This window comes from Vipera ursinii (genome assembly GCF_947247035.1).
Source record: "Vipera ursinii genome assembly, chromosome: 3".
Lineage (NCBI taxonomy): Eukaryota > Metazoa > Chordata > Lepidosauria > Squamata > Viperidae > Vipera > Vipera ursinii.
This window is the reverse complement of record NC_139516.1, coordinates 176,608,360-176,626,375: the sequence shown is the minus strand read 5'-3', so window position 1 is coordinate 176,626,375 and position 18,016 is coordinate 176,608,360. Positions and strand designations below refer to the sequence as shown.

Below are 18,016 nucleotides of genomic sequence, written 5' to 3'. Positions count from 1 at the left end.
CACAAGTATGGAAAACATTGAAAGTAAAGGCAAAGTCATGTACCACAAAGTTTGTCAACCCTGGCCACTTCAAGATGTGTAGATTTCAACTTCCATGCTGGCTGGGAAGTTCTGGGAATTGAAGTCCACACTCTTAAAGTTGCCAAGGTTGAAAAACAGTGCTTTACAGTGTTATAATATTTTCTCTCAGATAAGCATGCAAAGTAATTTCTTAACAGAAAAAAGATATCAGTAGCAACTAAGAAAATTCATGCTGCTGAGTTTTCTTGGTATCTTTCTAAGTATCATGCTTTCCTATTCTGATTATATATTTTTTAGTAATGTTAACGTTTATATTTCTGTGGGAAAGGGATTTGGCAGACAAAGACTATTTTGCAAATTTGTTAAGTTAGCTAAAAAAACTGAAGGCAAATATTTTAAAGTTGTAAGCACTTTTCTTGAGCAAAGCCCATAAGAACAATGGGATTTAGCATACATAATACTGAAATATAAAGAAATCAGTTAATTCAATAATGATAAACTTTAAATGCTGGTGTTACACTGTATTTTATATTTGTCTTTTGTAATTCTACTATGCATTTTGCATTTTAAAAGTTACTCTGGGTATTTTTAAGTGAATGGTTAAAAACTATTAATATATAATAAAGTGTTAATAATATAAAGCCTTTTATAAATCCTTTTAATAAATGTCTTTTATTCAGTAAGTTTTGGATTATATTCATACAGTATTGAATATCTTCTAACTAGATGAGCAAAGAACTTTGAACTCTTCCATATGTACTTCTCACTTCACATTTGCCCTAAATGGCTATTGTCATTTGTTCAGCATACAAGTTCCTATGTGTGCAGTACATTCATGTGTGTGTGTGTGTGTGTGTGTGTGTGTGTGTGTGAGATCCCCATCATCCTAGCATACAGCAACAACTGAAAGAGGCTTCTAGTAATGCTGAAACTTTAATATCGTATTATGTATCATCCTACACTTAAAACACACGTTCATGCACCTAGAGGTTGTCAGTGTGGCAGTGTTTAACTCCAACCTTTCAAAAATGTTAGTTTGCCACATATATTGTGTGTGAAATCCACATCTAAACTAGATAGGGACCCCTTTTCCCATTCATTTAAATTTAACTTATTGAGAAATAGGTTACACATTATGGACATTAATGAGCAGTCTATTTAAATGTACTAAGTAATGCACATATTCTTGTACTGCATGTAAGAACCAATTTAAGAATCTATGCTAAACTTTATACTACCCTTTTATTACTTATTACTACTTTTACTCTTTACTACTTTTACTTATTACTGCTCATTTTATCAGTCTTTTCTGTTTGTATGCCCACTTTTATTAGTCTGCACTCTATTAGTTGCAGCCATTGACCGACGATGCTTGTACAGTTAAGCTATGATCAAGTCACCTATTTCAATGCCATTTATATAAACAATTTTGTGGATAGTTGTTTGGAACTTCCTTAATTTTCACAGAATTTACTTACTTCTTGAGCGGCAGAAAAACCCATTCCCCAGTAAGTCTTTTGGCGCTCTCTAACATCTACACAAATCTTTTTCATTTATTCTTCGTTTAAAACAACTTTCACTGAGAAATAACAACTTGACACTTTCAGAGGGAAGGAAAAAGGACCGGTTTGCTCTAGACTACATTTCCCAGCTTGCCATTGGCGGCGGAGAGACATCACGAGTGGGCGGGGTTGCAATAGCTCGCTGGCGTCTGAGTGTTGGGGCTCTTTTGCAGAGAAGGTTCATTTCGACAACTGAGCTGAGTTGCAGAGATCTGGGTGAATGCCAGCCATGACGAGAGGGCTGCAAGTTCGTGGGACTTGGGGCCTTCTCGCCTTCTGCTGCTGCTCCGCGGTCTCCTTTGTGCTGCGGAGTGAGAACGAGCGACCGATTATTGGTAAGTAGAAGGGCGTTCATATTGCAGGAGCAGCGAAGGTGACAGTTAGTCATCCAGGACTTCGTTCAGTGTTACGAAAGAGAAAGATTAGGGGGCGTTTCTGCATGAATGTCTATCTGTATGTCTGTGTGTCTGAATGGGCATTTACGTTTTGTGTGTGTGTGTGTGTGTGTGTGTGTGTGAGAGAGAGAGAGAGAGAGAGAGAGAGAGAGAGAGGGAGGGAGGGAGGGAAGGAAGGAAGGAAGGAAGGAAGGAAGGAAGGAAGGAAGGAAGGAAGGAAGGAGGAGATAGATCTTTTTATAATGTTCGTTGTCGCTATGTGGCTTAAATGGAAGCATTTTCTAAATCTTCACTGTGATTTTTCTCTTGACTGGTTACCAGAAAGAAATCCTTGTTGCCCTTAAAGTTAATCCTTATTTCGGCTAGCAAATTTGTTCCTCCCTCTGAAATCCGTTATATTGGCTTCTCAGAAGAAGTGCTAAGGCGTGAATGGGATAACTTGATGGAGGTGTTGTTATTCTACCTGTTTTCCCCTGCTGTGCCAATATTTAAAAAAGGGAACATAACCTCCGACGAATGTGGTTGAAGATAGGTTAGAATAATGAGTTTTATTTTTTAAAATAGTTAGTTTAGATGAAACACATAATAAACATGAAATGAAATATTTGTGATTCATTCTTGAATCTTGAGAATTCCTTGGAGTGATAAAAGATTCACTCGTATTGAAATATTTAGAGTATATACTCAGATACTATTCTATACAAAGGATGCTGCTGCTGGAAAGAATAGTAGAAAGGAAAGGCAATGGGAGATGGCACAGATACAGTTGGAGTAGCAATGCACATAACTCGATTGCTCTAAGTTGTGAAGCATGTGCAAAAATGACAAAGAACTGAACTCAATAGATAATACCAATCATTGCCTTCTAGAATGAGAAAGCACTTGGACTGATCTGACTGAATTGATCCAAAATTATTAAATTGTCCAGATATTTTCTTTTCAATTTTACATCATCAAATGCTTTTTTGGATCCTGATAAGAAACACAATGGGATAGTGATAAATGGCAAATTAAGATTTGCAACTTGCAACCAAAGGCCTGAAATAAATATATGGGCACATACCAGCTATACATTGATCTACAACTCTACCCAATTTAGCCAAAAGTTTATTACTTCAATGTATTTTAGTTATCATTAGAACTCAATTACTACTGCTATGCAGGTTTTGAAAATGATGTGGCAAAACTGCATGTTTTGATCAAGAGGATTCATGTAAAGTCTGAAATATTTGGAGTCTATGCAAATAATTATTTTAAGCTTGTACAAATTCTATTATTCATCTATCTAGGAGAAATACACCAGGATGGTCACCCAAGCTTTTTTTGAATAGAGACAGCATTATTATAGAACAGGCAAGAGCTGACATTGATTTGGTAACAAAAACCCTTAACAACTCACTGGGGTTTATATATGCATTGCTCATATATCTGAAGAGCTGTTCAGTTGTTGGAACAGTTGCTTTTGGCCTTGGTCAGTTCCTTCACTTTGGGGATTCTGGAGAAAATTAACTCTTTATCAATGACAGACAATTCTTACATAGATATTTATTTATAAATGTCAGTGAACAGTCAGTCCCAGACACTGACTGATCCTGGTGAAATTCTGTGAAAAAAGTCTGTGAACTTTGTGCTTGATTAGATGACTTTATGTGTTTTTAGCTACAGTGGATTTTGCTGAAATAAAAACATCTGATACTAGATGGTCTTTTAGGTGTTGCTGTTTTATAATTCTTGGTAGTCCAGCTTGCAGTAATGAAGAATGCAAGTTATATATTTAGGCATCATTTAGAAGATAGCTGTTCACTACCCTTCTCTAAAAATAGAATGAGGCTATAAAAGAAAGGATGAAAATCTTATGGTGGTTATGGTGGGTAAACATCCTCCTATCAACACTCATATGAGCAGAGATTAACACCAAGATTAACTCTAGACCAACAATCAAAAAGTAAACAATACCCCAATAAAGGAAGGACATAGACAAACAAGCTAACAGTAAACAACAGCCTAATCAAGGAAACAGCCCATCAACATTGACAGGGCAAGCCACTAACATAAAAATATATAAAAATAAGAGCAAACCCCAGACCTTTCTAGCACTGATGATGTTATCTAGCATGGGTAATGAAACATCTGCAAGAAAACCACCAAGCTCAGCGATCATGTTTTGGAGTTCAAGTACAAAGTGTTTTTTTGTAAAACATAACATAATACAAAATATCAATTGTTTTGGTATTGTATTATATTTCTACAAATAACCCTGCTGCCCTTCAGATATTTTGAACTATAATTACAATAATTCTACAGTATCTGAGAATTATGGAAGTTGTAGTCAATACATCTATTATAGTGGCTCCTATTGTATTGACATCAAATATATGATAGAGATAAATAGTTAAATAAAACTATTATATGCTGTTGATTTTTAGTACAGATAATCCTTGACTTACAATAGTCCTTGACTGACTTAGTACAGATAGTCCTTTAATGACCGTTCAAAGTTACAATGGCACTGGAAAAAGTGACTTATAACCATTTTTCACACTTATGACCATTACAGCATCCCCACTGCAGCATCCCCATTTTGATCACATGATCAAAATTCAGACACTTGGCAACTGACTCATATTTATGACATTTGCAGTGTCCCAGAGTCATGTGATCATCTTTTGTGACCTTCTGACAAGCGAAGTCAATGAGGAAGCCAGATTCACTTATAACAGCTGTGTTACTAACTTAAAAATTACTGTGATTCGCTTAAAAGCTATGGCAAAAAAGATCATAAAATGGGGCAAAACTCACTTAACTGTCTCATTTAGCAACAGAAATTTGGGGCTCAATTGTGGTCAAAAGTTGAGGACTATCTGTATCAGATTAAAGTGGATTTATTAAATTGTTAGTGATTTTAATCTGTTCCTATTTAAAGTTGTTGCTTTATTTCCTCTTTACTGTGTCACTGAAATCTTGGAATGAAGTTGTGTTGTCAGATCCAGCATTTAGTGAAGGCTGTTGAGTTGATATATCAGAATGTTTTGAGCAGATGACTTTTCTAAGGGTTGTGCAATGGATAATGCTGTGACATTGCATAATTTACTGGAAAATATTGAAAAGATTTCACCTTGTTCTGGCATGCACCCTAAGTAAAAAAAAATGAGAATGTCCAATTTCTTTCTTAGTAGCAATATAGCAAACATGTACCAAATGGTGAAATAATAATTAGTGAAATTTGCTTTCTTTGTACTAAATTTTGAAGAGCAAAGCTAGTCAAAAATAAAGGCATTTCATATTTTAACAAGCTGGATTTCTAAAAATATTTAAAAGTTTATGGCAACCAAGTGGTCTGGCCAAAGTTTCTAGAACTCCAATCAGCATGACCCAAATGATCATCCTGGCTGGAAATTAAAAGCTGTAGTCCAAAAGATTTAATAATATTAATAATAATAATAATAATAACAACAACAACAGCAACAACAACAACAATAATAATAATAATAATATAATAATAATAATAATAATAATAATATAATAATAATAATAATAATAATAATAATAATAATAATAATAATAATAATAATAATATAAAGTTGGAAGGGACCTTAGAGGTCATCTAGTCCAACCCCCTGCTAAGGCAGGAAACCCTATACCATTTCAGGCAAATGGCTGTCCAGTCTCTTCTTAAAAACCTCCAGTGTTGGAGCATTCACCACCTCTGGAGGCAGGTTGTTCCACTGGTTAATTGTTCTAACTGTCAGGAAGTTTCTCCTTAGTTCTAGATTGCTTCTCTCCTTGACTAGTTTCCATCCGTTGCTTCTTGTCCTGCTTTCAGGTGCTTTGGAGAATAGCTTGACTCCCTCTTCTTTGTGGTAGCCCCTGAGATATTGGAACACTGCTATCATGTCACCCCTCACCCTTCTCTTCATTAAACTACACATACCCAATTCCAGCAACCGTTCCCTATATGTTTTAGCCTCCAGCCCCCTAATCATCTTTGTTGCTCTTCTCTGTACCCTTTCTAGAGTCTCAACATCTTTTTTACATCGTGGTGACCAAAACTGGATGCAGTATTCCAGGTGTGGCCTTACCAAAGCATTGTAAAGTGGTATTAGTACTTCACTTGATCTTGATTCTATCCCTCTGTTAATGCAGCCTAGCACTGTGTTGGCTTTTTTGGCAGCTGCAGCACACTGCTGGCTCATATTGAAGTGATTGTCTACTAAGACTCCGAGATCCCTCTCACAGTTACTACTATTGAGCAAGGTACCACCTATACTATACCTATGCATTTGATTTTTCCTGCCTAAATGTAGAACCTTACTTTTTTCATTTTGTTAGATAGTGCCCAGTGTTCGAGTCTGTCCAGATCCTTCTGTATCTTAAGCCTATCTTCTGGAGTATCGGCTATTCCTGCCAGCTTGGTGTTGTCTGCAAATTTGATGAGTTCCCCATCTATCCCCTCATCCAAATTATTAATGAAGATATTGAAGAGCACTGGGCCCAGAACAGAGCCCTGGGGCACCCCACTACACACTTCCTTCCATGTAGATGCGGTTCCATTGAGGACCACACGCTGAGTACGGCCTGTCAGCCAGCTACGAATCCATCTGGTGGTAATGCTATCTAACCCACCTTTTTCTATCTTATCAAGTAGTAGGTTGTGATCTACTTTAACAAATGCCTTACTGAAGTCCAAGTAAATTATATCTACAGCGTTCCCCTGGTCCACTAATTTTGTCACTTGGTCAAAGAATGTAATAAGATTTGTCTGGCATGATCTGTTTTTGACAAACCCATGTTGACTTTTAGTGATGACTTTGTTTGCATCAAGGTGTTCGCTGATTTGTTGTTTGATTATCTTTTCCAGAATCTTCCCAGGTATTGAGGTCAGACTGATAGGTCTGTAGTTTCCTGGATCTATTTTTTTCCCTTTTTGAAGATGGGAACTACATCAGCTCTCTTCCAGTCCTCTGGTAGTTCCCCAGTGCTCCAGGATCTTTGAAAAATATAGTTCAGTGGTTCTGAGATCACGTCTGCCAGTTCCTTGAGAACCTTGGGGTGTAATCCATCTGGTCCTGGTGATTTGAACTCGTCTAGGCTGGACAGGTGCTCACTTACCATTTTCTTGCCTATCTTAACTTGCGTTTCTATTCTGTTTTTTATGGCACTGGTTTGGGTAGGTTGGACTGTTTTTTTCCCTTTGTGTAAAGACAGATGCAAAAAACGAATTAAATAGTTCTGCTTTCTCCCTGTTGCTTGTCACCTTCTTGCCACTTTCCCCCACTAATGGACCAATCATTTCCTTAACTTTTTTCTTGTTTTTTATATGTTGAAAGAAGTTTTTTTTGTTATTTTTGACTTTGGTCGCAAGCCTTAGTTCATTTTGAGCCTTAGCTTTCCTCACTTCATCTTTGCAGGCACGGGCTATTTGCTGATATTCTGATTTACTTATGTGCCCCTCTTTCCAATTCTTATACTTGTCCTTTTTATCTTTCAATTTATCAGAGAGTTCTTTATGCAGCCATGCTGGTTTCTTTTGAGAGCTGTTATTTTTCTTCTTTGTTGGTATTGTACTAGACTGGGCCTTTATTATCTCACTTTTCAAAATTTCCCAAGCTTCTTGAGTTGTTTTCCCCTTTAGGATTTGAAAAGCACCAAGCTGAAACCTGAATCACAGCAGGAAACACGTACCTTAAAATGGCCCATTTTTTATGCTATGTATTCTACTGTTCACCTCTAAAAGAAATAATTTGATGTATGTGCATTATAGATTCATATTGTTTTTGTTAAGGCCATTTCACATTTCTCATATGGAAAGTTTCAGGGTAAGATGTGTTTATCTTTTTGTCACTTTCTTGATTTTGCATAATTTCACTAAAATGCTGTTTTGAATAGCAAATTATAATGATTTGGCTTTGTCAAATAGCTCCAGATATGGACATGTCCTCAATTCTCTGTAGAAATATGAGAGTTTTCTATTGCACAATGACAACATGTGATGCTGTCTTAGATTTATTCTTGAAAGGATTCAGGAAATTATTGAATACTATGAAATATATCAATTAGTATAGTTCTGCTATTTTATCATCAGCCTCTATGTACTAGTCTTAGAATGGCACAAATATATAATATATATTGTCTCTTTTTCTGGATGGTTTAGGAATTTTAGCTCAGGAAACTTTTGGAAATTTTCAAAAGTTTGGAAGTTCTTATATTGCTGCTTCTTATGTGAAATTCATTGAATCAGCTGGAGCAAGAGTAGTACCAGTAAGGTAAGCTGCTAACAACTACATGCTCACATGATATGCCAGTCATAACAAACATATAATTAAATTTATCTTCAAGATGTCATGTGATACTGAATATTGTCGCACAGAAACTTACTTAGGATTTAATATTCAGTGTTGGAGAATTAAAGGCAGCTGTTGTGAATAAGCTGCTTAAGAGCTATAATGTCGGTCTTCAGGGCTGGAATTAAATAATATTTTCTTGATGTGATTGCTCTCACATATGATGTCATATGTAGTAATTAGAGTCTTGAACTAGGAATGGGGATATCTGCTACTCAGAAACTAGATTGTGGACTAGGATAGGGAAAATCCATGTACAAGTCCACCTCAAGCATGGAAGCTCACTCCTCTTGGTTCAGCTGTCCTCACAGGATTGTTGTGTAGAAGAATGGAGGATTGAGAGCAATGCACACTGCTTTAAGCTCCTAAACAAAAGGATATAAATATATTCACCCACCCCAAGAAAATCACTGGGATTAATCATTATCTCTGAGATTGTTCTGAAGATAAGATGGAAAATCCAGGACCAGTCATATATGCTGCCTTAAGGTTCTGGGAGGAAAACATTGCCCTCACAATAATCCCATTAAAAATTACAATGCCAGTAAAAAATCATTAGTATCCCTAGGTGATTCAGTGATCAATTTGAATTCAGGCTTCCCCCATCATAATCCATATGTGTAGTTCATTTCATTTTCTAATAAATCTGCTATGAGAAGGATAGTAAACTTTATTTGGGGTAGTTGACTCTTATAAAGTTTATATTATATTCAGGTGTTACTAAAGATGAATTTTATTGGCATTTAGTGACTAAGACAATTAAAATCTGACATTGGAATAATACATACTTATGGTAGAATGTTTCATTGTAAATTATTATAGATTGAATCATTCCAATGAAGAGTATGATGAGATATTCCATTCTATAAATGGGTAAGTATACCAGTATGTTAATTATCATGCAGTAGTAAGGAGCATCAGGATATCAAAATGATTCTGAAGATTTTGATCTTAGTTCCCAGCCAGGAAAAATCATAAGATGAATATTATGGAGAATAGTCTACCTTATAAGGAAGATGCTGATAAAATTTGTAAAGTACTTGATAAATAAAAAAATTACTGAGAGTAATAAATTGTAGAAATACAAATAGGATTATATCAGTGAGCCTTTAGCAACAATTTAATGATGCAGGGAGTTTGGAATTGTGATCTCTGAAGGACTGAATGTTGCTTAGCCCAAAGCTAAATTATGTCCAGAATGGTGGTTCATCTGTTTTCCTGGCTCTTTTAATAAATGTAACATTGATTGCTCCTGAAAAATAATCTCGTCTGCCTTTAAAGTAAGTGCAGACTAGAACTGTGAAGATCTTGTTAGACACTGGTCTTTTAGAGCAGTAAACTTGAAACTGTAGAGTTATTGAAAAAGAAGCTGAACTAAAGCTTAAGTTGCACTTACTGGTAGTCTGTTGTATATCTTAAAACTTCTTCCTTCATACCCTCATTCAACTGAGATCAGCAGGGATTTTGTTCTTGATAATAAAATTGTTGTAACCATGTTTTCTTAGAATACTTTTTCCAGGAGGTGGTGTTGATCTTAAAACTTCTGAATTTTCCAGAGTGGCTAAAATATTCTATAAAAAAGCATTAGAGGTAAGTGTTCCTGCATTCAAATCAACCTGCATTAACGTTTGAGACATGAATGCTGTAGGTGATTCATGTTTACACAATTTTCAGCTTACATAACTTTGTCAATAGAGGTGTGTAGGCTTCAACTGATATATTTATGATGTAAAACAGGATTATCTTGATGAGTGTGTGATACATGTAAATTAAATAGTTCTGATAGATGCATTTCAAAAATAAATCCTAATATTGTAAAACGTCATATTATATTCTCTTTGTCCATAGCCTCTTTTTAGTCTGTATTAGTTTAATCACTGAACAGAACACTGCATGCAGGAATTGGGTGAATAATTGCTTATGTTCCTGCTAATTAGAAACGACTGAAAAGAAAATATGTCAATTCAATTAACAAAACCTACTTGTGGAATGATTGCCCACAATCATCAACTCTGTTCTCAAAGCTACAGTTGTGTTAATTTAATTTTGCTTGTTTGCTTGATTTATATCCCCTCTTTCCTCTAGTTGCTCAAGGCAAAATATTTTCCTTCATGTCTAGGCTGCTTTGTCATTATAATGGAGAATGAAGGATTTCCTACCTGGATGGTTTTGGAGGTCAAATATAGTTCTAATGTGATGATTGCTGATAGGGATTGATGGATGTTATAATTCAAAACATTTAGTGACTAGTCTAGGTTTTGTGTATTGATGTAGGCATTTTTTTCCATTGCCATTTTCTAGGCCAATGACAGAGAAGATTATTTTCCCATTTGGGGGACATGCCTGGGACACCAGTTGCTCACCTATCTCACGAGTGGAGAAAACTTACTCATCCGGACAAATACAAATGGCTTTACAATGCCACTGAATTTTACTCAAGGTGAAAATTCACAAGTTTTAGCCAATAGAACATGTCTAAATTCTGCTGGGGATCATAGAATTGATGTATTAATGAATTCTGAAGCTCAATGAAGTAGTAGTTTGAGGAATGCATGACACAGGACAGTTAACTTTTTTCCCTATGAAGGTGAACAGAATAGCTGCGTTTTCTCAGCTCTTTGTAATAGAAATGCAATAAGAATTCTTGACAGAGCTCAGGATATTCAGTAGTTCTTCCTAATAATGTAGCATTTTCAGTGGTAAAGAAGACAAGGGTATATTTGTGGGTGGGGGTAGCAGTGACTTTCTGCCTCTATCTTGTGGCTAACTCCTGAAGATCTGGTCCAAATCTAGTGCAACCCAAAAGTAGTCAACCTCAATGCTGATAATCTCTTTTCGCTATAGTAACAGAAGTTTCTGCTTGTTCAGAATAGAAAGAGGAAAAAGGCACTTATATTGCACATTCTATCTAATGACAGCAGTACTGAGTTAGGAACAATGCAATGTAATTCCTAGCTCCCTAGTGTTGTGATACTCATTTCTTCAGAAATATATGGGCTGTCATTTTCTTGATTAAATTTAAAAGCTGTTTATAAGGAATTGTTTTAAAATATATGTTAAAGACAATATATAAGGTAAAGGTAAAGGTTCCCCCGCACATGCGTGCTAGTCGTTTCCGACTCTAGGGGCCGGTGCTCATCTCCGTTTCAAAGCCGAAGAGCCAGCGCTTGTCCAAGGACGTCTCCGTGGTCATGTGGCCAGCATGACTAGACGCCAAAGGCGCACGGAACGCTGTTACCTTCCCACCGTAGTGGTCCCTATTTTTCTACTTGCATTTTTACGTGCTTTCGAACTGCTAGGTTGGCAGAAGCTGGGACGAGTAACAGGTGCTCACTCTGTTACGCGGCACGCGGGATAATATAATCATGACACTAATACTTTCAGTGTATAAAACCTGAATGAAGCATAAGAAACTTAAGCATAAGTCCCATTCAGGCTCTCATTATCTATCTTTCATTATCTATCACTATCTTCATATGTAAGCATGTCATATAAGTTCCTCTGGATTGGCTGCTGGGCATAATCAAGCATTTGACACAAATGTTTGCAGCAGTAAGGTTAAGTGGCCATCTGCTTATGAAGGACAGAGGCCTGGCTTAGGTGTGCAGTCCAAATCTGAGCAAACAAAAGAGTGCCCTGCAGTCAGTTGGCAATATTGGTTGACACAACTCAGTAAAGCATAGGGTGAGATATTGCATTTTGACTTGGCAAGTTGGTGAACATAACGACTATGGTTTACAAATTGTGGCACGTAGCCTAGCCTAGAATTTGAACCTAATTATTGCTTTTCTTGATGCTGATGACTGGTGTTTCATTTTGTTTTGCTTTTGGGATAAGCTTCAAACCACAGTAAGATGTTCCAGGATTTTCCTGAAGAGATATATGAACTGTTAGCTTCAGAGCCTGTATCTTCACACTTTCATTTCTGGAGCCTATCCATGCAGGTAATTTCTTGTCAATTATGGTCAAAGACCAGCATAAGGAGGGTGGGGCACAAGAAATTTAAAAGCATAAAAAATATAAAATGCAAAAATAAAATTACATACAAAAATCTAAAAAAGTCTAAAATGAGGGGTAGCAGCAATAAATGGGCATAAAAAAAGCCTGGCAAAGTCAATCTATCATAATACAATATACTCTATAATAATGGTCTATCTGCTCATTAAAACTGATTTGTGGCATACGTTTTACATAATTTTAAGTGTGCAGAATCTGGCACCATTGTATATTGTATCAGGATTGGTATCTGAGAAAGCAGGGGGATGTAGAATTGTCTTGTATCCTGGATATGTATGCAATAATGGTGAAATGAGGCTAGTATGAATATCACTGTAATATAAGTACTGTAGAAGTACATGTTCTGTAGTTTCTACATGTCCAATGTGACAGAAACATTATCTTTCTGGGTAAGGAATCTTCTTGTATTAGTTTTCAAGTACAGCTGAGGGGAACCCTGACATTGTGTCAGAGTAAAGGCCCTTAAGTGGTTAGGTACTTAAAGATTAGTTAAGTATGCTTTGGGGGAGGTAGGGTACCTATTACACTCATTGTTGATAACGGTTGGGAACCTGGCTAGGTCCAATTAGTACTCTGCATCTGATAAATGCTGTATAATGAGAACTTTGGCCTGATCATGTCCCATGCTGAACAGAAGGAAAGAATCCCAAAGATGATATTTTAGTTGTCACTGGTTTTTCCCCCCATATGAACTGAAAATCATACCTCATAGTTATTTGAGCAAGATCAAGAGGGAGAAATAGTAGTCTACCCAGCAGTTGAGTATGATTGCTTACACTCTAGCCTCTACTTTCATGAGACCTGTCTCTGGTCTCAAGGTGCATTACAGACACATTAGGGTGGGTGAAGGGCCAAACTTAGGAATTTGGACTGAATAAGTTCTAATGGTGCAAAGTTGAAGAAGGGATCCAGTTGGGCACCAGAGAGAAATTGTTCTATTGGCTTATCCTTAATAAAATGATGCAGATAAAAATGTCCACTTTTAAAAACTAGTTTAAATCATGGTTACCTTTTTTTTACAGAATTACACAAAAAATGAGAAACTGCGCAACTTTTATAAGATTTTAACAACTAATTTTCATAATGTGGAGTTCGTATCTACCATGGAAGGTAATCAAATTAGCCTCTAAATGCTATCTACAACTAAAAATTGTAGCCTATTGGTGAAATCTAGTGAAGTTTTTGCACTGACAAAATGGTAGAATAGGTTTTCTCTTTCTTTTCTACCATCTTCAAAACATCTCTAGAAACTGCTGTGGTCACAGTAAAGAAGCAGGAGAGAAAATATCATTTGTTCAAATAATATAAGATGGATTCCAGATGTCATTCTGCCTCTATCTTTTCCTCATATATTTAAAACTGCAAGGTGTGTATTGTGAGGTCATTGCATTCTACTGTTCTATTTCTACAAAGAAAACAAAGGAGAATTAGAAAACATGCAACAGAATGATATTATTTTATAGATTTTCCATTAGTGGAGGACATAGGAGGGCTAAAGAAAACATGACTCTGAAATTTTCTGTGGCCATCATCTGTTCTCCCTGATTTATATACTTTCAGATGTGTCTAACTAAAACTCTCATCATGCTCTTATGCTTATATTGGTGGAAGTTAATATAAATTGTACTTCACCAAGAAGACAGTTGCAAATGTTCTTATATTCAGTGGTAGTATATTATTCTTTAGCATTCAGATTATTGGTAGATGAAAGAGTGTTATCAAATTGGAATTATTGCCTTGTTAATTTATGTTAGTTTAATTAGTTTAATTAGTAATATTTGTTACTATTTCTTAATTGCCCTTTTAAAAGAGTTGTTGAAAGCTCTATGCTCAACAGGACCATAATTTAGCAATAGAACACTAACTTTTAACTTTTTAGTTTAAAAATGATCATAGTTCAAGTGATCAAGTGAGCAGAGAAGCTACTGGCAAAACAGACAATACTGGAATAGATGGCACAGTGGTCTCTGGTCTGTATTCTTATTTTCAAAGAGTAGTCCTGTTAGTCTTTTCTATCAAGACTGAAAAGAGAGATTGTCACGAAAGCTTCTGTAATAAGAATCCACTTCATTGTATCCATTTTGACAACACAGACTGTTAATTTTTGAAAATTTATTGAGCAGTACATTGGTTGATAATTTTGAGAGTCTGCTCTTTGTTCCTATTGATTGATTGATTAAGTTTTATTTATTAAATTTATATGCTTCACATCTTGCCATCAAGCAATCTTAGTTTCAAGATCCTCAAATAACTCTCTCTGGAGATGATAGAGGGTAATTTTGGTGTTCAACTGTTCTTTGATCGTTAAGGGTATTCTGTTTTTGTAGCTTACAGTTACCCTATTTATGGTGTCCAGTGGCATCCAGAAAAAAATCCATTTGAATGGAAAAATTCAACTGGCATTCCACATTCCTCAGCATCTATGAAAGTAACATTTTTCCTAGCTGACTTCTTTGTCAATGAAGGTATGTATCTTAGTAAGGAATATGGGTGGAAATGATGAAACATTTCTTTAAAAAAGAGAGTGAAAAGACAAGCATCATTATGTTTTGCCATTGTTTATGCTGCAAATATGAAATTCATATTAATGGAATATTTGTTGACAATGAAGCATATTTTAAAGATTGTATTTTTATTACTAGACTAAATGGCTAGATATTCAGGCTGCAATATTGAAAATTTTACTCTTACTTCAACTGCACTGAGCTCAAAAGACTTATTCCACAATAACGTCTGACCAGCTGCTTGTCTTTTGTGAAAAGGCCATCTACCTTTTACCCACTATGAAGCTGAGATTTTACCAATTTTTCAATGCTAATTTCAGCCAAATAAATTTCCCCTTTAAATATGGTGATTCAGAAAAACCTACAGGCAGGGAAGGTTGAAAGAAAAAAGAGTTTTAAATATTCTAAACTGTAATACTCTGGACGTTTCTGGATTATATTTAGCATTAAGCATAATGTTAACAAAAGAATTGGGATTGCACAAGATGATAATGTGAAATAATTCATATATCTCCAATATTTTGCAGCCCGGAAGAGCAATCACCATTTTTCGAGCAAAAAGGCTGAGATTGATGCACTGATTTATAATTTTAATCCTGTTTTCACTGGGACCTTTTCATCTTTTGATCAGGTTTACTTTTTTGATTAAATTTCCATCCTGAAGAAGAACATAAGTGGATTTTAAAATGGTTTAAGCCTTCTGTTTAAATTGAAATAGTGTATTTGTACTGTAGAAGCAAAAAATTCAGATTGTGTGTAGCTCTTTGTAGAACTTATCCTTTCCATTCCTTTCTGTAGAATCACTCCTTATGTTCCAAAGTGAATTTGGGAAAAGCTTTTGCATCAGGTTGAGACTAAAAAGCTTGTTGTGAAAAACCTGAATTACATGAACCTTGTGCAGGAATAGTTCTAAGTGTCCCCAATAACTGTTCAATTCAAGCACAAAGGATATGACTCCCTTATAGGTTAAATAAATAGGAATGGAGCAGCACTTGTTGGTTTGGGGGTTACAGTAAATCACACAGACTTCAGTTACCATTGCATATTATTACATGCCTGGAGAAGAGGGGACAAGGTCTGCAGGAGGGTTTGCCTGACCCTCAGTAGAACTGTCATTGCTCTGGTCTTTATCATATCTGAAATTGGTAAAAAACTCTAGCATTATATGGATTTTATCTTTAGACTATGTCTGCCTTGACTGTACATATTTTATTTGTGTGGCTGAGAAATTTCACTTAACTATTTGTGTTTGTTTAAAACTTATTTAATGGGAAAAGTTGAAGAAGATGCACTCCATGTGAATGGGAGTGACGACTTTTCCCTTTGGTCAAAGAACATCTACTACAAATGTTTCTGTCTTTTAAGAAACAGCTTGATATAAAAAAATTCTCAGGTAACCCATTCTTGAACAAGAGACAAAGTTTCTCCTTGGACACAGAAAGGAGACAGTTTTCCACATTCCGAGCCTCCCGCTGGAATGACTTTTTAATCTCATATCTTCAACCTGCCAATTGCCATCAAGTCCTTTCCTTTCCTTATATGTCTCTGTATCCTAGCATGTTGTTTTAGTGTTTGGAGTACACATCATCAGCCACCCAAACAATGTTGTATTTTTTAATCCCTTTTTTGAGATCCCCTTCTTTGATACATCTTTCTTGGAATAATGTAGCACAAAAATGATTTTGCTCTTTTTTTTAAAGAAACTATCTGCCATAAATTCACTGATATGTCTTCTACAGGTTTATTATTATTATTACACAGATAGATGATTCTGAGCTTCATTAGTTTCTCCTTCCCTACCTTTTAATTTCCTCCCTTGCTTTCTACTCATAATCACTTCTTGTGTGATCCAAGCACTTTAAACCAATGGGATTTGTATAATGCTGTGGAGATTACTAAGTACAGCAATTGTTTCATGGAAACTGAAGCCCAATACATTTGAGAGGCATCTTCTTATGGAAGGTTGAATTAAATCTTGCTTTTGGTGCTCCAGGAAGCATTTTCCCTTATGCACTGCAAGCTGGTAACCTCATGAGTCACTCGAATAGACAGGACCAATATTTTCAGATGCATTTTTGTGTCTAAGGATGCTTATAAAGTTTCAGATAGCATTTTATTTTCTAAAACTAGCCATGATGGGGGGGGGGAAAGACTCACTTTGCCTCTCACCTGTGTCCCAGTCCCCCCTCAAAATAGAATCTTAGCATTTCAGGTTGATCCATTCTGAAAGCCATAAAGCAGTTGCTGTAGAATGACTTTCATCCCATTTCAGGATTCTATCAGTCAGTTAATATCATTTATCTAGATAAATGGTGCTTGAGGTTTTCTATTTTAAATACTATTTCTACAAAAATTTAAAGATCAGAGAATCCTTCTTTTAAAATGGCATCTTATTTTAGGAGAGACTAATTTTCCCCATAAAGTTTTTGGCTTTATTTATATTTATTGCAGTTAAGATCTATGGTTTTCTAAGATTTGTCATAACTGTTTAATAACTAAAGTGCTAAATATTTTTAGAGGTAGTTGTGGATTTTTAATCTACATCATCCTAAGTACTGATAATAATAATAATAATAATAATAATAATAATAATAATAATAATAATAATAATAATAATAATAATAATTAATAATAAAGTTGGAAGGGACCTTGGAGGTCATTTAGTCCAACCCCCTGCTCAGGCAGGAAATATTAACAGGGTTTTCATATAGTGCAATAAATATGCAAATTTGGAAAACTAAATCTATTTTGATATATAGATTAAATATTTGTGACAAATTCTTTTCTTGGGTAAAATATTATGCTAATATCATAAATACAAGGGTGTCTGCAAGTGTGGCCTATGGGGAAAAAAACCTCATAGATTTTTCCCTATAGTTTGCTTTACATAAGTGAATATAAAAACCTTCCATGTTGATGATGCTATTAATGTGAGTTCAAGATCAGCCTTTTTAAAAAATATGTAGGATTATTTTTGTCTTTTTATAATTGCACTTTTTGTATATGCATTTCATTAATATATTGTAATAAGCCAAAGTATTCACACCATAGCCTATGGATCAGGCACGATCCACAAACTGTGCTTTTATTTGTTTTGTTGCTGTTTTGCAACCTTTCTGATTACAGTGATTGATGAGATCTTCCAAAACTTGAAATAAAGATTAATGTGTTAAGTT

General features: G+C 35.4%; 1 protein-coding gene across 1 annotated transcript; it reads left to right on the top strand.

The window, feature by feature from the left end:
- Positions 1-1,745: 1,745 nt before the first annotated feature.
- GGH (gamma-glutamyl hydrolase) lies at positions 1,746-16,026 on the top strand. Its single transcript, XM_083361228.1, has 9 exons — positions 1,746-1,918; positions 8,130-8,241; positions 9,142-9,192; positions 9,825-9,909; positions 10,621-10,759; positions 12,157-12,263; positions 13,359-13,446; positions 14,664-14,801; positions 15,368-16,026. Exons 1-9 carry the CDS (start codon positions 1,804-1,806, stop codon positions 15,487-15,489), a joined length of 957 nt encoding a protein of 318 aa, XP_083217354.1. The 5' UTR covers positions 1,746-1,803; the 3' UTR covers positions 15,490-16,026.
- Positions 16,027-18,016: the final 1,990 nt, after the last annotated feature.